This window comes from Cyprinus carpio, chromosome A3 (assembly GCF_018340385.1).
Source record: "Cyprinus carpio isolate SPL01 chromosome A3, ASM1834038v1, whole genome shotgun sequence".
Taxonomy (NCBI): domain Eukaryota; kingdom Metazoa; phylum Chordata; class Actinopteri; order Cypriniformes; family Cyprinidae; genus Cyprinus; species Cyprinus carpio.
The window spans coordinates 15,330,920-15,354,017 of record NC_056574.1 but is presented as its reverse complement, the minus strand read 5'-3'; the positions used below and the strand labels follow the sequence as shown (position 1 = coordinate 15,354,017).

The following is a 23,098-nucleotide window of genomic DNA, read 5'->3' as shown; positions in this document are numbered from 1 at the left end:
ACTAAATGGTTAGGACAAAGTGATATCTGGCAACCTGTATGCTGAACAACATGTTATCAGGTATTTAACTTTTCCCTCATCTTTCTTTTTTTAATATGCAAACAGTAAAATAAGAAACAACAGAGTGCAAAAAAAACAAGGAAAAAGTTATTTTTATGTAAATACTTTTAATTTTTGATTGTATCTGGCAATCCACCTGCTTTGTGTTCAAATTTGAGACGTGACTATTTAGCCCCGCCCCTCAAGCCTGAAAGAAAAATGCATTTCCCCTCGACCAATCAGCGAGCGAGTTTCTCGCATGTGTGTATTGTTTAAACTGGCCAAAGCAAACGTGCGATGTGCACACAAACTTCCACACGGAGACATGGCGGCCGCGATATCCGTTAGCTCAGCTGCCAGAGACGAGAAATCCTTCACTGGTGCCAATTTTGCCCCGAATCCACTCTATAAAAGTTACGACCAAGCAGCCGAACTCGAAAACTGGGGGTTTGAAACGGGCGAACAAGTTGAAGCGGACACTGGCGACGAGGGTTCACCGACGGCCAGCGACAGTCCGCGACGGCTCGATGATGAACTGACGGCCCTCGGTCCAGAAGAGATCGCTAGTCGTTTGGAAAGAACGAGAAGAGAGTTTTATAATCGACGGAAAATAATTATAAAGAACCTCCCAGCCGATATCAGCAATCAGGTTTGTGCATCAAACAGTTGACGATCTTTGGTCGAGCATCACAAACACCGATGGGCAGCTTGATCGAGTCACACTTCCAGATTTCAGTGATCGCTGACTCAGTAGTTAATACACTGGGGGTTTACAGCGTTGTGGTGTCGATAATTGAATCTGCTGTGACGATGTGAAGGTGAGCGATCAATGTTAAGACCACACCGAACCTCGTGTCATCGCAGCCGTTAAAGAGCTGCGGTAACGGGATTTTTGACCGTTTGACCGTTCATTTAATCGAGCTGAGTCCCCGGATGCTTATCCTGCCAAATCACAGCTTTGTGAAGTTACAGATTAGTGTTGTATATTAGATGCTTCGTTGCACTATTTTTAATTACTTTAGGCGACGCAAGTATCGAAATCCTCCCAAAAGTTTGACGTTTGCATCTGAAAATGTTGCCATTTCCAATAAGTTGCTTGTCAACAATGTTTATCTAACGTTACCTGTTAGCCAGAGTCTGGCCAGCACTTATTCTGTAAAACCACTTACTATTAACTTTTGTTTCTGCTTTTTTCACATTTAATAGTAAGTAATTCAGTAGTGACTGGTGTATTTAATTTCACTATTCATTCGATACTACTAGAGCTGCTACATTCAGGAATAGCACATGTTCAGTTAATCACTATTGCTCAATTACGTACTAGTGTTTTATTTTCCTTTGTTACTAGTCACTATCCCAACAGTTACTAGTGAATATTTCATTGCTACTTGTAACAAATTGGAAATGAAATCCTTCCCATATGTACATCATGTCAGCTCATTGTCTGTCAAACGTTTTATTGGATTGTGTTGTTTCTTCTAGAATTTCTTTTTATTGTTGATGCTCCAAATTTTGATTTGAAATTATGAAAACTGGTATTAATTTCTATTTTAAGCCAATAACTCGGGTATAGTTTTCACCATGAAAATGGCTGAAGAAGCTGCCATGCTGTTAAAAAAAAAGTTACACATTTTCTTTACTAATTTCTAAGGAGATCTGTGGTTCAGACCTCAACTATTCATTCTGATCACAATTTCATTCCAGTCCAGGCTGGTGCTGTTTTTACTAGTAACCATTCAAAGGTTGCTAGTCAGCTTTCCTAGTGCTTTTCATTAAATTACTAGTACCAATTTATGCGACACTAGTGACTCATTTGTGACACTTCACTATTAGCAGTTGCCTATTTTATTTGTCATTTAATAATTGGTCAACTGTTATAATAAATGTTTATTATGTGTTCAGTTTGTTACTCATAGCTATTCCCATATTTATAGTGCTATAACCAGATGATTAACTGGATTTCTTAAGATGGGCAATATATTAAACTCTTTATGTTAGATGTTACTAGCTGCTCCCGTCTAAATCACATTGTCTGGTGTTCATCCAGATTCTCAAACTATTATATTATGGAAATGGTAGGGTGGTTCTTGTTCTTTGTGGATGAGGTTCTCTTAGGAAAGTGCTTGATTCATGGGGAAAACTGTGTGAGTGTGCGTGTGTGAGCGGCCCTAGTATTGTTCCAGATTGGAATGGGAGCAGTGAGGATGACAAAGAACAGAAGGCGCTGAAACAAAACGTTTTGCTTTCACTGACACTAAAAGAAAGTGCTGGTTCATGTTATGGTAACATGTAGGAAGCCTGGAAGCAAAGGTGGAGGGGTTTCCCCCCCCCTTGTTGCTTTCAAAAGAATTTTATTATTAATCACTCAATCATAGCCACTGAAAGATCAATTTATTTGTGACGCTTTAAAAGGAGAGTTGTGGGAATAGAAGGTGCGAGTATGACAGCACAGAGATGATAGCTGAGCCGTTGAATCTATTGAATGACTTCATTGTTCATGCAAAATGGAGAATAAAATCATTCAGTGAATTAAAATCTTTTTTCCCCCCTGTTGTGTTTTTCTTTAGGAGGTGCACGAGCTGTTAAGTAGCTATGATTTGAAGTACTGCTTTGTGGACAAATACAAAGGGACAGGTGTGTAGGAATCATCATCATCACATAAATGAGATTTTTTTTTATTTTTTTTGAATGGAGATATTGGCAATGTTTTACATCATCCTGAGCCAATTAAGTTTTTATTTAGCATCAACAATATATATCATAATATAACACATAATATATAAATCCTGAAATATGCATCTCGTTTTCCCCAAACTGTTTTCAGTATTGAAGATGTTTCTTGATTTTTGAAGGATCGTGTGAAACTGAAGACTAGAGTAATGATGTTGAAAATTTCAGCTTTGAAATCACAGGCATAACTTAAAATGTATTACAGCTGAATACATTTTATATTGTAACCATTTCAAAATATTATAAAAGCATAAAAGACTATTTTCCAACCACAAATTTTTGAATAGTAGTATATTGTAAGATTCATATAATTGTTTTGACATGATATATGACTGAATTGTGAAACTGAAATGTTTCCTCTTGCCATGAATATAGCCACTGCTGCTGACATGGCGTTAAATCATAAATAAATATTGAAAGATTATTTTTTTCTTCCTTTATGGTGGCTGTTACTAATTTTTTTTTCTTTCTATTTTTCCTATTCAGCCTTTGTGACGCTACTGAATGGTGAGCAGGCCCAGTTTGCGATAAAGGAGTTTCACCAATATGTTCTCCGTGAGCGTGAGATCTCTGTGCAGCTGCAGCCGACGGACGCTCTGCTGTGCATCGCCAACCTTCCCAGGGCTTTCACCCAGCAGCAGTTTGAGGAGCTCGTCCGCCCCTTCGGAAACATTGAGCGCTGCTTCCTGGTGCACAGTTCCACCACAGGCCACTCGAAGGGCTATGGCTTTGTGGAGTACATGAAGAAGGACTCTGCAGCCAGGGCGAAGTCAGAGCTGCTGGGGAAGCAGCTTGGGTCACGAATGCTGTACGTACACTGGACAGAAGTTGGCTCGCTGACGTTTCCCATGCTGCACTCGCTCTGCCTCTGTGTGGACCGACTACCTCAAAACATCCTCAGCGCTCAGGATCTCCGCAGTGTGCTGATTGACACACACACTCCCATATTCTGCCAGGTTGGTACGAGGTCTTGACCCACCTGACATGAGTCAAGTGAGGAAGTAAGTGTTTGTTCATGCAGAATGTTTTTTTTTTTTGCACTTTTTTTTTTTCTGTGTAAACATGCATTAAATAGACATGTTTGCCCAATGCACTCACGTCTCACATCTTTTTGGCATCTTACAGGTGTTTGCCATTTTTCTTAGAATGCAGTCAAGCTAACAAGTTCAACATGAAAAAAAAAAAAAGTAAATAAAACATTTGTAGATTTTGCTTCCTTATTAATGGCCCCTATATCAGTATAATTTCCCTTAATGGGAAATTAAACCAGTAAACTCAACGCTCAGTGTTTTTTAATATATTTTTTATTTTATTGTTTTCAATGGGAGCACTGCAGTTTTAAAGCGCCAGGAGCGTGACGAGGTGCTGCGCACTGGGCTTTTTTTTCTCTCTGCGCTGAGAGTTGAAGAATGTTCAGCTTTGGGTAAAAAAACAGTGCCTATCACTGTCACTTTTTAATCAAATAAAGTTTCATTCAGATTTGTCACAATAGGGAAGAAAAGATGATCACAATTTGTTTCATGCCAGCTTTAAAATATGGCTAAAAATAACCTGAAACCACATTCACACGTGTTTTATTAATGTGATTTATTTTCAAGTGAAACTAATTCCAGTAGAAAATTATAAAGGGTAGAGGTGATGTTTTTTGCCAGATAAATATAATTTGATACTTTTTTTTTTTTTTAAGGTTTTTTTTTTTTTTCTGGTCCTTTTTGTCCACCGAACAAATTGGTTTTCAGGGGGCATACAAGGGGCATATTTGACTTGTGTACAATAAGTCATTTATACTAAGGAAGTAATGGGGTCAATTTTGATTTCATGTCATTTGTATGTACTCGGAGGCAGACGGCAAGATATTGTAATAAACATGCAACGTGATTGTTTCTCCAGTGCTGGAGTTTTAATTTGAAGTTTAATTGTGGCTGTCTCTTCATATGCTCCGTAACACTTATTTACCTAAGTATCTGGTGGAAAATTATCTACTTTGTGCAATATTATGATGATGAAATCTAGGGTGCTTGTGTATATACCACTAATGAAAAACTGGCAGAAATATTGAGTTAATATGACTGCTGAACCAGAAGGTAGGAGCTATCGCTAGCATTTCGTGAACAGAGCAAAGCATCAACTATCCCTTTAAGTCAAATTTACTAAAGGCCCGTTCATGCCAAGAACGATAACTATATTAGTATCCACACTAACAGATCTTATCATTCTCTTTATAATGCTGCCCTTGTCATTTGCATTAAATATTTGAACTCTTTAAAGTCAGGTTGATTCTGATTGGCTGTTAATCATTTTATCAGCTGGAATAAAATAAACTGTTATGAGAGGGAAAAATTAAGCATTTGCCCATATTGTTCCTTTTGTTGGGAAACATTTACCCATATTGTGCCCATATAAAAATATTGTTCCTCTGTGTTGTGATCTTTATAGTTGCATAGTGCACTTTTGTTTTTTCAGAATTAGAATGATTATTAAAACGATCTAGTTATAGTAATCCTTTGTGAGAATGGAGTCTTTAGTCAATTAAAGGGATACTCCACCCCAAAATGAAAATTGTCATTAATCACTTACCCCATGTCGTTCCAAACCCGTAAAAGCTTTATTTGTCTTGGGAACACAATTTAAGATATTTTGGATGAAAACCGGGAGGCTTGTGACTGTCCCATTAACCACCAAGTAAATTACACTGTCAAGGTCCAGGAAAGTATAAAAAGCATTGTCAGAATAGTCCATTTGCCATCAGTGGTTCAGCCTTGCTGCACGGATGCGATTTTTTTTGTTTTTTTCCTTGAGTTTAATGCGTGTATAAATGTATAATTGTGTCGTTGTTTAGATGATGGTACTATAGTTATGTTCTTAAGTTATTCTGATATTTTGAGCTACGGTGATGTGGAGAGATACAGAGGAGACAAATTGTTGTATAGTCGTTATTTTTGTTTTCTTCGCGTACAAAAAGTATTCTCATCGCTTCATAACGTTAGGTTGAATCACTAAGGACAAATGGACTATTGTGACGATGCTTTTCATACTCTTCTGGACCATGACACTGTGATTTATTTGGCAGTCAATGGGACAGTCACAAGCCTCACGGTTTTCATCCAAAATATCTTATGTTGTGTTACAATGTGGTTTATTTGTCATTCAATTTGACAGAAATATGGGGGTAAGTGATCCAAGCCAAATTTTCATTTTGGGATGGAGTAACCCTTTATGCTCACTTTATGGCACTTAAAGGTGCAGTGTGTAAATTTTAGCGGCATCTAGTGGTCAAGTTGCGAATTGTAACCAATGGCTCAGTCCTCCACTCACCCTTTCCTTTAGAGAAGCTACGGTGAGCAATACAGGACTAAGATGTTGTAGTCTGAGACAGCAGAGAGTAGCCAGCAATGAGGTTTCTTTACAAAAATAAATTTAAGGAATTATATTTACTTAATTCAATAACGATAACGATATGCTTTCGCGAATATATTATTGTTACTTGTTCATCATTGTGTCAGTGTTTTATTCGCGCGAACAACATAGTGACGAAACCCGCTCTGTTTGTCGTTTAAGGGCTACTGTACGAACATGGTGGTGACTTGCATGTAAGGGGACCCACGGTGTATGTAAATATAAATTGCTCATTCTAAGTTAATAAAAACATAAGTTCATTGTGTAAGGCCTTTATACACCTCTTGAGAACATAGTTATGTATATTTTATTGCATTTGTCAATAATAGATCCTCCTAAATATTGCACACTGCACCTTTAAATGGCATTTTTCTCCTGCTTGGTACCCTTGTCCCTGTTCACCTTCATTGTATGAAAAAGCAAATTCTGAACTTTCTCCTAAACTTTTGCATTTCACTGATTTTTTTTTTTCTTCAAAGTACTTGCTAACATGACAGCATGTCGTCTAGGGATCGACCGATATGCATTTTTCAGGGCCGATGCCGATACCGATTATTACAGATCAAGGAGACCGATAACCGATATTTTGAACCGATATGTGCTTTGTGTAAAAATGAAAATTAATGTCAAAATTAAGAATAAAAAGGCCTCTGACAAAGACTCTCTTTAAATTATTTTAACACATCTTTAATTCTGAGAACTGTTCATAATAACAACATTAATATTAATAATAACAAAAAACATAAAAAGTGCTGGGAGCATCCATCAGCAGCATTCTGTAAACTAAGTAAAACTTGCATCCATCAGCAGCATCCTATAAACAAAGTAAAACTTTAAAGCAAATTTAAACAGCAACAAATGAACAAATAATGGAAAATAAATGTAATCTCTCTCTCTCTCTCTCTCTCTCTCTATATATATATATATATATATATATATATATGTATATATATATATATATATATATATATATTGTGTGTGTGTGTGTTTATATTTAGCATTTTATTTGCAACCCAGAATTGCATTAAAATCACACACATACCATACTGTAATAGTGTTTTTTTTTGTTTTTGTTTTTGATGTGTAAAATGTTTGTTTGACTGTTTATCACGGCGATACAAACTAGGAAGTATACAGGACAGCGTCATCCAGAAACGTGCAATGTGAGATTATTGACAATTTACGTTATTAGCATAGGGTTATTAGCAGGGTGCGATTTGTGAAATAAACATAGTGGGGGGATGCTTTTGAAAAATTTTATGAAATGTTTTTAATACGACGGAAATTGTATTTAGTGTGATCTCAGTTTAATAAAAACATTGTAAGCCTACGTTAGGCCTATTAATTGTAATGATTTAATGTCCACGGTTATTCAAACAACAAATTACATCGAGAAAGCGAGAAAAAAACACAACGGAGCTCTTTTTGAAAACTCCGAATCAGTTAAACCATCGCGTCGCAAAATGATTCACTGTTTCGATGTGCTTCAATCGGATCGCGTATCGCGAATCATTTGATTCAGATCTGGACGTCAGAGCGGGTTTGCATGATGTTTTTATCCACACCGGGGATAAAAGTTATTCAGCAGAGGCAGGGATGCATAGACCAGAAGGGGGGAAATCCCCCCATCTCCCCCGGCAAATCGCACCCTGGTTATTAGTCAAATGAGAGAGCGCGGCCGCGGAGATAACTAAATCAGGAATAGGGAGCTCGCGTCGCGTCAGGGCGTCAGAGCTCGCGCTTGATGCCCTTTCAGCTCTTCAAAATTGCATAATGGTAATTCTGAATCTGTATGATAAATTATTTTGCAATCATGTTAGAATAAAGCAACATTTCTCCAAATATGCGCAATTTATTTGACTAAGAGCCATAACGGAACGGACGCTGTTCAGTGAAGCTATGTGAACAACACACAAAAAAAAAAAACGCAGCAGACGTGAGTGATTTCATTCTTGTTGATAATCTATTCACAATATAACGTTAAGTTGGCCGAATGGTGAGAGAAGTAGGTTTTTAGTTTTCACTATCTCAGCACTGATGTGATGATCCGTTAAAGCATATCACTGCAATGACGGACATTGACCGGGAATTCACGGTATAATAACTGAACGGGGCTTGTCATCATAAATCGATTATATTTAGGTGTTTTGCAACTTCAGTGTAGTGATTTATTGCAACTTCAGGTACGTTTACTGCATTCTTACCTTCGAGAGATAACTTATTGATGTGTATCTTTAATGGTGATGTATAATTATCAAAAATGGTAATATAAGTAGCGCTTAGCCAAAAGCTTTACTTCATGCTGGCATGATCAAACACAGAGCATAACAGGCTGGCAGATTCTTCTTCAGCTAGCTCTACACATCCCGTTTTAACTACTGCACTGCTATTGCCACCTAGGGGAAAATTCTAATATAACAGCGAAAACCTTCCCCATATACTACATTTTGCCACCTTTGGGATTTTTCTAATTTAAGTGCGATTATTTTAAAAATATTTTTTTTTTTTTTTTTTTTTTTTTTTTTTTAACACTCATAGTCCTTTAAATAACGAGGCTTGGATACAGGTCTCGACGACCTTCGTACCACGGCAGTCGAGGATTGTGACTGCATTGGAGTACCTGGAGTTTGAATATCCAGCCCTGATGTTTTTGGCCTGTTCTAAAACAGGCCTTGCCACACCCTCAGTGTCTGCTTCTGGAACCAAACAGCTTTCCTCCAGAATGGAACTCTCTGGTGCTGCAAAAGCTGCAGCTGCCGATTCAGACAACGGCTGGTTCCCTAGTTCCATAGGTTCCATAATCTCTGGTTCTGCCAAATCCTTGTCTTCCGAACTTGCCAATATCTGGTCAACGTGCCTGCGTACACTGTTACCGTCTCCTAGCATGACCTTGTAGGAGACAGGACCTGTGATCTTGGCAATGAACCCAGGAATCCACTTAGGTCCATGACTAAAATTCTTCGTGATCACGGCGTCTCCCTCCTGGAAACTCCTCCCTAAACCTTGCTTGTCATGCTGTTTCTTTTGAATGCACTGCTTCCGTTCCACCTTCCTTCTGCGGTCCGGATGAATTAGGTCTAAGGTCGATCTCAACTTCCTGCCTTGTAACATTTCAGCAGGCGACAGCCCATTAGGGGACTGTGGTGTAATGCGGTAACTAAACAGCACTCTTGACACTTTAGTGATCAGGCTTTCCGGCACCCGCCTTCTTCATCATTGACTTAAATGTCTGGACTGCGCGCTCAGCACAACCATTGGAGGAAGCATGATAAGGAGCAGAAGTAATGTGTTCAATTCCATTTTTCTGCATAAACTCTCTGAATTCGGCACTCACAAAACATGACCCGTTATCGGACACAATTGTTTCTGGAATTCCTTGATTGCTAAAACTCTTCCGGAGACACTCAATCGTAATGGCTGAAGTTGAGGTTGTTACAGGATAAACATCCATCCATTTGGAATGAGCGTCCATCAGGATCAAAAACAGGTGTCCCATGAATGGTCCCGCATAATCAATGTGTAACCTTTGCCATGGTTTGCTCGGCCACTCCCAAGGATGAAGTGGTGCTGGAGCTGGTGAATTACGGTGTTCTTGGCATACAACACATCTTTTAACTACAGCTTCGATGTCGGCATCTAACTTGGGCCACCAGAAATAGCTTCGCGCTAATGCCTTCATTCTAGTGATGCCGATGTGACCGTGATGGAGTTGCTGTATCAAGGCATCCCGGCCTGGTGGCGGCACCACTATGCGTGAACCCCACAGTACACACCCATCCTGCACACTCAGCTCTGTTTTCCTAACAGCATATGGTTGAAAAGCTGTGTCCCAGTCTTGAGGCGGCCAACCATGTTGGACAAGCTGCGCCACTCTGGACAACACAGGATCTCGGCCGGTCCATCTACTCATTGCAGCTGCCGAGACGAGGGTCACATTCTCCATCATCAGCACTCGTTCCTCCTGTCCTCTCTTGACAGCCTGTTGAGGAAGAGGGAGTCGACTCAACGCATCAGCATTGCTATGATGTTTCCCCGGCTTGTAAACCATCTCATACTCATACGCTCTCAAGGTTACTGCCCACCTCTGTATACGAGGGGAAGCCATTTGAGGCACAGCCTTCATCTCATTGAAGAGAGACAGTAATGGTTTATGATCAGTGCAAATGACAAACCTTCGTCCATATAAATATTTATGAAACCGCTGAATGCCAAATATCACCGCCAGACCTTCTTTGTCCAGTTGGGAGTAATTCGCTTCAGCTGGCGTTAGTGTCCTCGACATAAAACTGATCGGTCTCTCCTGGCCATTGGGCATGCGATGCGACAACACCACGCCCACTCCATAAGGAGAAGCATCGCAGGACAGGATCAGATCTTTTTGACTGTCATAATGCACTAACACATCCGATGACTGCATAAGTCGCTTAGACTCCTCAAAAGCATTCTCTTGCTCTGCCTCCCATTTCCAAGTGGTTCCCTTCCTTAACAGTTCATGTAAAGGTGCCAACAAAGTTGACAGGTGTGGCAGGAACCTGTTGTAATAGTTCAGCAGACCCAGGTACGCTCTTAGTTCTGTGACATTGGTCGGTGCTGGTGCTTCTTGTATAGCCCGGACCTTATGTGGCAAAGGATGAAGTCCAGAAGCATCCACTTTATAACCCAGGAACTCTGCTTCCTGCTCCAGGAACACACATTTTTTACGCTTTAGGCGAAGACCAGCTTCCTGCAGCCGCGTTAATACCTGATTCAGTGTTGTAAGGTGACCTTGGTCACTCTGGCCTGTCAGCAAAATGTCGTCCAAATAGACAGCCACGTTCGGGATGCCACCCACCAGACTCTCCATCAATCGTTGGAATATGGCTGGACTGGAGGAAACCCCAAAGGGCAACCGATTCACTTGGAACAAACCCTGGTGTGTATTAATGGTGACATATGGCTTGGATGTCTCATCCAGTAATACTTGCTGATACGCATGGCTCAGGTCCAGCTTACTGAACTTTTCACCGCTTGACATCTTCTCAAACAAGTCCTCCAATCTCGGTATTGGATACTGCTCGAGCTTCGATACCTGGTTTTACAGTGAGTTTGTAGTCTCCACAAATGCGCACAGAATTATCAGCTTTTAACACCGGCACAATCGGGGCTGCCCACTCTGAGAATTTCACGGGCTCAATAATTCCCTGGTTCATGAGTCTCTCTAGCTCCATTTCCACCTTCTTCCTCATCGCATAGGGCACCGGCCTGGGTTTATAAAACTTAGGAGCCACGCCTTCTTTAACATAAATTTTTCGCTGGTGGGCCTCTCCAGGTACCCAGTTCCTCCTTGAAAACCTCTTCATGCTGCCTTAGCACATACTGCAATGTCAATTCTGGCTGCTCCATCTTATTGATATGAACACAGTTCATTCCCAGCTCCTTTATCCAGGCCCGGCCTAACAGATTTGGTCCTGACCCTGCTACAACCACTACTGGTAGCTGTTTAACTTGGCCTTTGTACTTTACGATAACCTCTGCTGCTCCTAGTGTTGGTACTTTTTCGCCCGTGTAGGTTTTCAAAGTCATTGAGCAGTCCTGCAATTCTCGTGCACCCCCTGCAGTCCATAACTTGGCATACTCAGCCTTTGACAAAATCGTCACACTACAACCAGTATCCACTTCAAATTCCACAATGTTCTTATTTATGTTAAGCTCTGCAGTAATGGGGTCTACTTTCGTTAACTTTGGCTCTGTTAGATTATACATCGTAAATACATCTTCATCACTAGTGACATTCTCTGGAAATTCCCTTATATGATGTGCCCATTGCTTTTTATCATTTCTGAAATTTCCTACAGACTGCTTGTTTTTTCCTAAGCTTTGAAAGTGGCGTTGGCCATGACAAAGTAGGCGATGTGCGTGATTTGCAACTGAAACATTGGAGGGCACCGGGTGAGCACAACTGCATCACAAATGTCAGTGCCCTTGGAGTTAAACCAGAGACAAGCATGGCGTTGACTTTACAGGTGTGGGGGTGGACATTTGGCAAGAGACTGTCGTCTTGCCAAATGAAAAGTGCCATGCTTGTGGGGAAAAGGGGACATTTGAAGAGAGTGTGCAAGTCCTCGCCTTTTGCAGACCAGAGTTTTAAGGGGGGGAGAATGTAGTATATGGGGGAAGGTTTTCGCTGTTATATTAGAATTTTCCCTAGGTGGCAATAGCAGTGCAGTAGTTGAAAACGGGATGTGTAGAGCTAGCTGAAGAAGAATCTGCCAGCCTGTTATGCTCTGTGTTTGATCATGCCAGCTTTCAAAGCTTTTTCAAATGTGAGCTCAGACTCCGCCAACAATCTCCTCTGCATGCGATCATCCGCTATGCCACACACGATCCTGTCACGTAGCATCTCCTTCAATTTATCACCGTAGTTGCAATGTTGAGCGAGCTCTCGTAGCACTGCCACATACTCTGTCACCGTTTCATTCGCTGCTCTAGTCCTGGAATTAAACTTAAATCTTTGGACTATTTCACTGGGCTTCGGGTTATAATGTAACTGCAGCAGATCAGTCAAATCCTTATATGACTTTTCCCCAGGCTTGTTCGGGCTCAATAAGTTCCTCATTAAACTGTATGTCCGACTACCCACAGAACTTAACAATATTGCCCTCTTTTTTTCTTCATCCCCGATCCCATTGGCAACGAAAAAATGTCCCAACACTTCGACATATTCCTCCCATGTTTTGGGTCTGACTGTCAAAAGCAGTAAGTGTTCCTACCATTGCCATAGCCATCTTGACGTCTTGATTAACGTTAGCTTCCTCGTCATCCGACATCCGCCTAGTTCCAGCGTACTTGCACTCTCCAACTTCCTATTGCTCTTTCTCTTCTGAGCTCACCCACATCCCATCCTCGTCGCCAAATGTAGTATCCTGTGTACTCATATAAGGAAGACGGACAGCGAGGTAGCGCTTAGCCAAAAAGCTTTACTTCATGCTGGCATGATCAAACACAGAGCATAACAGGCTGGCAGATTCTTCTTCAGCTAGCTCTACACATCCCGTTTTAACTACTGCACTGCTATTGCCACCTAGGGGAAAATTCTAATATAACAGCGGAAAACCTTCCCCATATACTACATGTGTGATGATGATCACTGAAGCAGCTCCTGTGCTTTCGGTGTGAGAGCGGAACATTTTCCAGCCGCGCCAGCCGTATTGATTGGCCAGGCTCGTGACTCCCAACAAATCAGACGGACGATGGGCGGGGCTTAGTCTAGGCCACAGAGCGGTGCGCTCTGACTGAGGTGGCTGGATCAGTGCCAGATCGCGCATTTCAAAATAAAAATGGTTTTATCGGCAAATCGGTTTTGAAAATGGCCGATGCCGATAACAATAAAAATGCTTAATATCGGCGCCGATAATCGGTCGAACCCTACATTACAGCTTTGCTTTGTGCATTTGTTGATTTCATGTATAGCCTTTTGTCAGATTTATTGAACTATAAAACTGAATTTCCTCTTGCTTTCATTTTATGCTCCACTCTTTCACCTTTGACCTGCTTTACATTGGGCAGTGCTGAGTGCATGGGTTTCTATGGTGACCACCACCTGACTGGGCCAGGTGCTGTCAGTCAGCAGGTCATTCTGGAATGAGAGAGCTGCTGCCTTTTTCATGTGTTCAACGTGAAGCACGTACACCACGGCCTGCAAGGCATTGTTGGGAATGACACTTTTCGTCATGTTCCCCATTGTCATGGGATTAGCAAAGGCTTTGGAAGTTATTTCTCATTAAATCAGTTGTGCTTCCTGTTCAGTTTTCTCAGGTTTTAGGCAGGTATTGAATTGGCCTCGTGGATGAGGCTCCAGTCATGCGTAAAATGGGCAAATGTTTAATGAATTTTTCCAAGAATATCTAATCAAGGCCTTAGTGACTCATTGTGTTTGCTTGTTGAACACCATTCAAAGCAGAGACGCTCCCGAGCTGCATTAATCTTAATGGCTCTGTCAGGAAAGCTTGTCTTCCTTTTGTACAAGTATGCATGTGTTCTGCATAGATTCGCATAGTACAGGGCTTTGGTTTTGGCACAGTGGTTATGATGCGTTTCAGCAAGGTACTGTGATTTGTCATGGTGCTGCTTTTTTTCTCTCCCCATCTCTCCTTACTTTCTAATTTTCTTTTATCCGATTAAATTAATTTGAGGTTAATGCCACATGTGGCATTCATTATGCGCCATATGATTGTTTCAGAGCAGAATATTTGATTTGCACTAGATGTTTTTTTTTTTTTTTTTTGTCTGTTAAATAAGAAAACGTTTTGGGGTTTTAACCTATTTGAAATGGAAAGTATTTCTTCATGTTTCTTATGAAATTATGAAAAATTGTCAACGGTGGCTTGAAGGTGCTTTCCCCTCCTCATTTTTAGAAGTTTATGCTTCAGAAAATGTTTTTAAAAATCTGTTGATATCAGCGGCCTAATCACAGCTCTTTTATGTGACATTTAAAGGGTCAGTTCCCCTGAATTTGCAAACTGTCATTTATTTGCCTTCATGCCATTCTAAACCTATGACTTTTTCTTCTGTGGAACATAAGATATTTTGAAAAATGTTACTAACCAAACAGTTTTGGTTCCCATTTACAAAAAAAATGCTTGTCAAAATATTTATGTTCCACAGAAAAATTTAAGTCATACATGTTTGGAACAACACGAGGGTGAGTAAATTGAACTGTCCTTTTAAGTCAGTTGCCTCATGGGAATGGCCTGGTCGGAATTCCATGACTAACTTAATACTGCTCATTTATCTGTGAAAAATTTTATTTTTATTTTTATTTTTATTTTATTTTTTCCTTCTCCATAGCTTGCTCAGGGTCAGGATTGTAATTTCCGGCGGTTTGCAGTGCTGGAGTTCTCCACACCTGAGATGGCTGAGGATGTGCAGCGGCTGATGGATGGCAGAGCTTTGGGTGGCACTCATATACGTGTGTCTTTCTGTGCCCCAGGACCACCAGGAAGAAGCATGCTGGCTGCGCTCATCGCTGCCCAGACCATGGTAGACCACCACACTCCACTACTTTGTGGAAAACTTTCACGAATGGGTTGATTCTTTCTGAAACGTTTTTACATAAACAACATTCAATCGGATATATGATGTTCTTTGTAAATGTTCGTTGCTCATTTTCTGTAGCTGCTCTTTGAATAACAGGAAATGTAGGCTAAGCATTATCATTAGTAACTTTTTATTCAATTGTTAAATACAAATTCAGTCATATTACAAATATTTTATGACGTGACATCCATATGCTACTTTAAAGATATATAGTAATGAGAAGTTAGAGTACATCAACATTAGGCTGCTTTTAGCCGTACCCTGGAGTCGGTTCACTTTCTGGTAAGTAATAAGTGAATAAATTAGCATGATAATATTGTGTATCAGCGATCTCACAGGCTGACAATAAAATTATATGACTAGGAAGTCAATTAGAGCTATAGGAAAACAAAGGGCATGGAGAAATGGAGAAACTACCAGCGACAACAGCATCCAACGATGACCTGATCGGCTTAGAAAAACAGTAGTTGATGACAGACAAATCATAAAAGCGTTGGAAATCAATCCTAAAATACATGTCTGTAAAATCACCAGCAACCTCCAGAAAGCTGGGGTGATGTTCTGTCAATCTACAGTCCGCAGGAGAATTTCACACAGAATAACAAAAGCTACACAGAAAGATGCAAACCTCTTCACAAATGTGAGCCAGTAGAGTTTTGGAACTGAGTTGATGGACAGATGAGACAAAGATTAACCTTTATCTAAGTGATTGGAAAGCAAAAGTGTGGAGAAAAAAGGGAATTGCAAATGATCCTAAGCATACAACCTCATCTGTAAAGCTTGGTGGAGGTGGTGTCATGGCATGGGCATGCATGGCTGTCTCTAGAACAGGACCTCTTCATTTTAATGATGACTTAATGATGGCAGTAGCAGAATGAATTTGGAAGGGTAAAAAATTATCTTGGCTACCAATATTCAAGAAAATGCCACCAAATTCATTAGAAAGCACTTCATATTGGATCAGGACAATGACCCAAAAACACCCTGCCAGTTCAGTCAAGGACTTTATCAGGGCAAAGAAATGTAAAGTCTTAGATTGCCCAAATCAATCTCCAGATTTAAATCTGATTGAACATTAATTTCACCAGCTGAAGAGAACACTAAAGACAGAAACTCCCCGAAACAAGCAACAGTTGGAATTGGCTGCATTAAAGGCTGGGGAAAAGCATTTCAAAGCATAAGACCAAGAGTCTGCTAATGTCTATGGGTTGCAAACTTACTGCTCTGATTGCATGCAAGGGATCTGCAACTAAATATTAGCTTTTAATCTTTTACATCTGCCTTAAATTCAACTGTTTCAATACTTATGCTCACATCAAATAGTGGGATGAACTCTAAAAGTGCTGTCCTTTTTATTTGGTAAAACGTACGTGCCAAAAGACCTAATAATAAAATGTGACTTGTTGTAGTTTTGTTGCATATTCATCTTTTAATCATATTTGCAAATGTTTTGACTCCACAGCAGAGAAAGCAGTTTTATCTTTACTGTTCCAATACTTATGGAGGGCACTGTATCTCCCAACATTAATTTGCATTAATGTGAGAGGCTTATTTCCTGCAATATTCAAGGGCATTTCCTTTTTGAAGACTTTTGGATTGATAATGTATTGCAATATGCAAATTGTCACACCTTAAAGGGTTTTGAAATTGCTGAAATAAAAACTTATGTTTTGTAATGTCTTGGTAGATCCTTAAATCAAAATTTAATGGTAATGTGATTATGGTTTTACAGTTTTGGGTAACGCTTTATTTTAAGGTGTCCTTGTTGCACATGCTACATGTACTTACTATTATAAGAACAATTAATGCAAGTACCCCTAACCATATAGTAAGTGCATGTAGTTAATTAAAATTACTCTGTAATGCAACAAGGACACCTTAAAATAAAGTGTAACCCAGGTTTGTATAAATTTCATCCTTTGCCTCTTCAGGCCTTGAACAGAGGGAAAGGTCTTCTTCCTGAACCCAATGCCATGCAGATCCTAACTGGCCTCAGTAACCCTGCCGCACTGAAGATGCTGCTGGCGTCTCTCAACCCGGGGCATAAACAAGGTACTTACGCTCATCGCTTTTCTTCTGTAGGCTGCTTTTTAAGATGGGTTTTTAATTCTAATCCAGGCAGTGAATTTGTCACTCTTCTCTAAATATGCAGGCCTGCTGGGAGCTGCGCCCGCTGTACCTCTGATGGCTAACCCTGCCCTCTCTGCTGCCCTCATGCAGCTGCTGCTCCAGAACCAAGTCCAACAGGTATCAGGTCCATCCCTCCCTCCACCCCTCATCTCCTGCCACTGTCCCAGCAGCATGTGTTTTAGCCCTCACTCTCTTCTTCTCCCCTCCCAGCAAGCTCTTTTAGGGAATCCTCTTCTTTGGGCACATATTCTGCACAAAGACTACAGTGTTCTCCCTTGTGTGAGTGGCTCCTCTGTGTGGGTGTGAGGTGCTTGTGTGCTTTGCTTTGCTTTTATTTTATTTTTTTCCCAAATGAAGAATTGGGATATTTTAGCAAATAAGTTCAAACATCTAGCTGTGCAATTATTCTTCCACCGCAAATCAGTGCTTTGCGTGTACGTAATAAGTTGTTAAAACCCCATTAGCTACTTCTGTTCAAGTGTCTGGCAGAATGTTTATCAAACGTGTTTTTGCCTTTGTGTGCTGTGCACATCCTTCTTAAATTTCGTTGTAATTGACAAATGTTTTTCTGAAGGTGTGTGTGTGTGAGACAAACTAATGCAGTTCTGTCTTTCCACAGGCTGGACTGTTGAGTGAAAATCCTCTGGCTGCTCTTCCCCTCCAACAAGGCATTAACATGTTGGGAGAGATGTCTCAAGGTACCACTCATTTGTCATTGATATACAATTATAGTTTTTGTTAACATTTTTATTTACATTTTATTAACTTGCGTTTTAGTTTTGGTTGAATTCATTATTATTATTATTATTATTATTATTATTATTATTATTATTATTATTATTATTATTATTATTATATTGTCATTTAGCAGATGATTTAGAAAAGCTAGTTTTTTTTTTTTGTTTGTTTGTTTGTTTTTAAGAAAACAAGCGGTTAGTAAATGAATAGAGTGCAAGTCTAAAAGGGGCTAGTTTTTTTTTTTTTTTTTTTTTTTTTTTTTTTTTTTTTTTTTTTTTTTTTTTTTTTTTATTTTTTTTTTTTTTTTTTTTTTTTTTTTTTTTTTTTTTTCCTTTTTTTTTTGTTTTTTTTTTTTTTTTTTTTTTTTTTTTTTTTTTTTTTTTTTTTTTTTTTTGTTTTTTTTTTTTTTTTTTTTTTTTTTTTTTTTTTTTTTTTTTTTTTTTTTTTTTTTTTTTTTTTTTTTTTTTTTTTTTTAAACGAATAGAATTAGAATAGAGAGTGCTAGAGTTAGAGGGTCAAATAAAGATGGAAGAGATGTGTTTTTAGCTGATTCTTGAAGATTGCTAAGGACTCAGCTGCTTGGATTGAGTTGAATTCCACCAGGAAGGAACGTGTGTGTGTATATGTATATATATATATGTGTGTGTGTGTGTGTGTGTATATATTTATTTATTTTATGGTTTGAGTTTATTCTTTTTTTCAAATAATGTTTTAAAAACCATTTTAAAAAATGTAGAAGAGATATTGTCTCAACGGGACCTTCCTGGTTAAATAAGCTGTTCTAAATGTAATTTTATTCAGGCGCTATTGCTTCAACACTGGGCTTGCAGAGTGAAACTCTTGGCCCCATCAAACAACCATCCCTCAGCCGACCTCTTGGGAGAGAGAACGAGACCCCAGCTACACCGATTGGCTTTCCCCCAGCAGCCTCTCCTGTACTGCAGGGACTGAATTTGCCCCTCCTGAGTGGGATGTTCGGAGCAGATGGGCCGACTCTACCAGGGGTGAGATGGACGCTAATGGCTGCTCCTGTTTGTGCACACTCATTGTCACGTAGCCTACATTTACTGCCATGATCTTCCAGAGGAAAGCTTTGTAATTGCTGCAATTTGCTTTTAGATTGGCATGAGCTGTTGTTTGGTCCTGTTAGTCTTTGTTGTGTGTGTTGCCAAATAGTATCTAAAGCAGGTTTGTATATTCAGATCCTCTCTTTTTCCTGAGCATCTATATTGGGCGAGCCCCCCAAAGATGTTGGTGTATCCCAGAATCCTTTTCTCAGTGCTTCTAGCATATTCGCATCTTCAGGTCAGTCTACCTGCGACATCTTATGCACTTTTTTTTTTTTTCTTGTTGCATTTCCTAAAGCTTTACATTTGTTTAGGTGCCAGCACAAGGGCTCACCCCTACAGGAAGAGAACAGCACTTTGCAACACATCTAACCAACGTGCAAACCACAGCATCCACTCGAACTACAGCCTGCGCTTCCAGGAGTCTTGCACATCAGAGTTTCCTCTGCACCAGGTTGGCTCATGTGTTAAGAGCAACTTCACTGAATGTGTGACTGCCTCACCAACCCTTTCTGACTGGATTTGTCTGTTGTTTTTACTCCATCCACAGGACCCCTTGTCTCATTTGTATGAGCAGCAGGAGGTTCTGGAAAGTGCAGCACTTCCCAGCTATGGTTTGCAGGTACGGTTTCCACCTCCCTCCATGTACACTACCAGAAGAGTTCTGGTCCAAGATTGGACATGTGAAATCGTAATTGTCTGTGTCTCTCAACACTCCAGGCACACAGGCTTTAGTGATGCAGGATCTCCTTTCAGCTATCCTCCCAGCCCCCCTCAGTCCTCTTATTTCAGCTTTGGAGCCCATACCAACATCCCATCCACCCAGCTCAATAAGGTACTCAAAACCAACCATTCTTTGTTACAGCAAAAACCTTACTATACAATGGTTTGCCAAAGAATGTTTTTTGTGTGTGTTTTTATTATATCTAAATATAGCTGCAAGCAGCGACTACTGGGGTTCAAGTACTTTAAGGCATTTAAGCACATATGAAAAAAGACATTTACATATTACTTAGCAAGCCTGTAACCAAGTAAATCGATTGAAAAGAGAGCTTTTTGTCAATTCCAGGTGATTAACATAGAATATATACATGGCTGTATATACATGGCTATATATACATGGCAGTTTAAGCACCACCTGTAGTAAAAGTTGGTGCTCTTCCTAAAAGTTAAAGGTGCGTATGAATCATATGCTACGTATGCTCACTTAAAGGTGCTGTATGTAAGTTTTTGACTCTACTAAAGCATAAAAATACCATAATATGTTTGCAGATATTTAAGAAACATGCTAAGTTAACATACTTGTTTATCTGAAAAACATTGCTACAGTCAGTTATTCTCCTTTGAAAATGTGCATTCAGGGTGGAATGTCAGTCGTTGTTTAGGTTTGTGAAACCTCCCCACTGCCAGTTTACCCAATTGTATTTTGGCAACCCGGGTTGCCAGTTGGTGGAAAACAGCGCATTTCATTTCATTCATCGTCAAGTGCACTCGTTCCTGTTGCTACCGTCAATTTGGCAACCTGCATGTGAGTCAAGTCTGAGGAGGAGGGGCTGGGTAAAAAAAAACCTTATGAATTTCAACTGCAGTACCTAATTCAACCACTCAATGTCAATCCTACATACAGCACCTTTAACTTTGTGAAGTTCTGAGTTTTTGTTCAGGAATTATAGGCTTTTGGGTATATTTAGCCAAAGACTATAGAACTTTTCAGAACTTACCTGTAGTATGAAGTCCTCATCAAATCATTGCATAATATCCATCTTTATTACGATTTTTTTTTTATTTGCATAGATGGCTGAAACATTAAACGTTCTGGGACAGGTTACATTTAAGTGCTTTTGTGTTTCTTCAGGCTGTTGGAATGCCTCCAGTGACTCATTCCAGCTTATTTTCTGCTGTACCTGGTGCTGATATGAAGGTAGGCCATCTTCAGCCCTGAAGTCTAGCATCTGTATTTGCCTTCCTTGTCAATTATTGTATAAGTGTGCCAGGAACCTTTCAGCGGTTATTCTTAGTGCAGCTCTTCGATTCATTTTGATTTTCTTTCCATGTTTAGACTCCCGTCGGTGGGCAGAAGCGTCTGTTCTCCCGTCTCATCCCGTCTCCAGAGCCCAGTCCAGAGGGGGGATATGTAGGTCAGCACTCTCAGGGTCTCGGGGGGCACTACGCCGACTCCTACCTGAAACGAAAGCGCATCTTTTGACTGGCATTCAATGGCTTCCTCTAAAGCACCAGCTCTCTAAAGGGATCGCTACTTTAATAGCATCTTTAAGTGTGTTTTTGTGTGTGAGGGTGAAAGAGCAATGAACCGTCATGGAGTTCACACCAGTGAAAGGACCCTTAAGCTCAGATGACCGTCGCATGAATGATTGGTGAAGTTTGTGTATATAATTTCAATGTGTATGTAAATAGTTGTTTTATTTTACCTTTTTAATTTGTTTTAATTTTTTTTAACCCAAAGATGCAACAGACACCACAATGAAAGAAAATGGTTTCCTGCCATGTTAAACTGAGTAGTTCTATTTTGTAGACTTTTTTTTTTTTTTTTTTTTAGCAGGATGATAGCCTTTTTCTGCTATGCTTCATTAGTCGTGTGTATTTAGTTGTTCAGTTGTCCAGAAAGGCTCCTCCACTTCAAACACTTACACAAACACACATACAAGTGCCAAGCCTTACATGCTTGAAAATCATGTATCTGTGCAACAGATACAGTAGCTGTCTTTTTTTATTTCTTCAGTGAATCACCTGTCTGTCTTTATGGGGAGCTCTGATGCTGGGTTAGTGTTAGATTTAGCTCAAAATTGTTTTGTCCCCGAACACCACCACGTGTTTGTGTTGCACAACATCGTATTTTACAGAGTCCGGGTTTTCTTAGCTGATTGTTCAGTGTTGCACTTGGAGGATACGAATAATGTATATTCATCCTCCTGAATCTGTCCTTTCCGCACCAGTCTTATTCATGCTTGTTCTTGTTTTTTGCCTGCTTTCACACCTCTCTTTGACCTCGTTCAACCTGCACAGTTTTGCTGTTGCAAAGCGTTAGCGTCTCAGCCGTCACGTTGTGAAGCCCCAGCTGGTCGGAGATGGAGTATGGGCTGCCGTTCTCCCCTCATCAGGCTCCGAGTACTGCTCAAAGCACAGTATGCCTGCTGTCGCTTCCGTATTTCCACACACACTAATTCCTCATGGTGCCTTTCCTCTGCAGACCAGCAGAGGGAGCCAGTTAGAATTTTACTAGGCACTGCTTTTTTTATTCTTTTTTCTTTTTTAACTAGAGCCAACAGTCTGAAGAAGGCCGGACCTGTGCCTTAGCATGACATTTACTTTTACTATTGTAACTGTGACTACCTTTTCCCCTTTGCTGTCCCCCCAGAGGGGAAGACGCTTCTACAGACTGGAATGTGATTGACGTATGATTTGAGTACTTGGTCTGTGTGTGTGACTTATTAATCTGGTTGACATTTTGATTTGTGATAACGCATTACCTCTGACGTGTACCGTGGCTTACGATGGAACCTAGAGTTACTCGTGTGCCTAAAAACAACAGTGTTTACTGATTCTCTCCACACTGTGAGCCTCAGCTTCATTTAAGTTTGTTTTATTTGCGGTGTACATGCTTGAGTTTGATTCTGTTTCTTCTTTGGAGTCTCGAACTCATGTTCTTATATTTCTGTAATGGTATCAAATATGCTGCTCTGTATTTTGTATCCATCGGAGTGAAATTGCACAGTGCAGTATCTTGTAAATTATTTTTCATGTGCGATGTGCGCGGGAAGAGCTGCTGCTGCTGTGTGAAATGAACTAAACCATTCAGATGTGGTAAATGACCTCTTCATCACCTATCACTCTTTCCTTTTGTACAGCTCTTCTGCTCTGTTTTTGTGACATTTAGACAAGTAAATGTTATTTAAGTTCACCTT

At 40.0% G+C, this 23,098-nt stretch overlaps 1 protein-coding gene across 1 annotated transcript; it reads left to right on the top strand.

Annotated features, from left to right (window-relative positions):
* The first annotated feature begins 287 nt into the window (after window positions 1–287).
* On the top strand, window positions 288–23,094 carry LOC109059359 (ribonucleoprotein PTB-binding 1-like). The gene is made up of 14 exons (XM_042720290.1): window positions 288–688; window positions 2,607–2,673; window positions 3,256–3,725; window positions 14,992–15,183; window positions 17,172–17,292; window positions 17,393–17,487; window positions 17,990–18,068; window positions 18,910–19,112; window positions 19,329–19,413; window positions 19,490–19,629; window positions 19,726–19,797; window positions 19,888–20,010; window positions 21,031–21,096; window positions 21,235–23,094. Exons 1-14 carry the CDS (start codon window positions 299–301, stop codon window positions 21,379–21,381), a joined length of 2,250 nt encoding a protein of 749 aa, XP_042576224.1. The 5' UTR covers window positions 288–298; the 3' UTR covers window positions 21,382–23,094.
* The last annotated feature ends 4 nt before the right edge of the window (window positions 23,095–23,098 follow it).

Excerpts from the sequence above, each read along its gene's own strand:
- LOC109059359 (XM_042720290.1), top strand. The coding sequence starts at position 299 with ATGTGTGTATTGTTTAAACTGGCCAAAGCAAACGTGCGATGTGCACAC. Across the intron at positions 17,488-17,989 it reads TCCAGAACCAAGTCCAACAG|GCTGGACTGTTGAGTGAAAA; the intron begins GTATCAGGTCCA and ends GTCTTTCCACAG. Across the intron at positions 21,097-21,234 it reads TACCTGGTGCTGATATGAAG|ACTCCCGTCGGTGGGCAGAA; the intron begins GTAGGCCATCTT and ends TTCCATGTTTAG.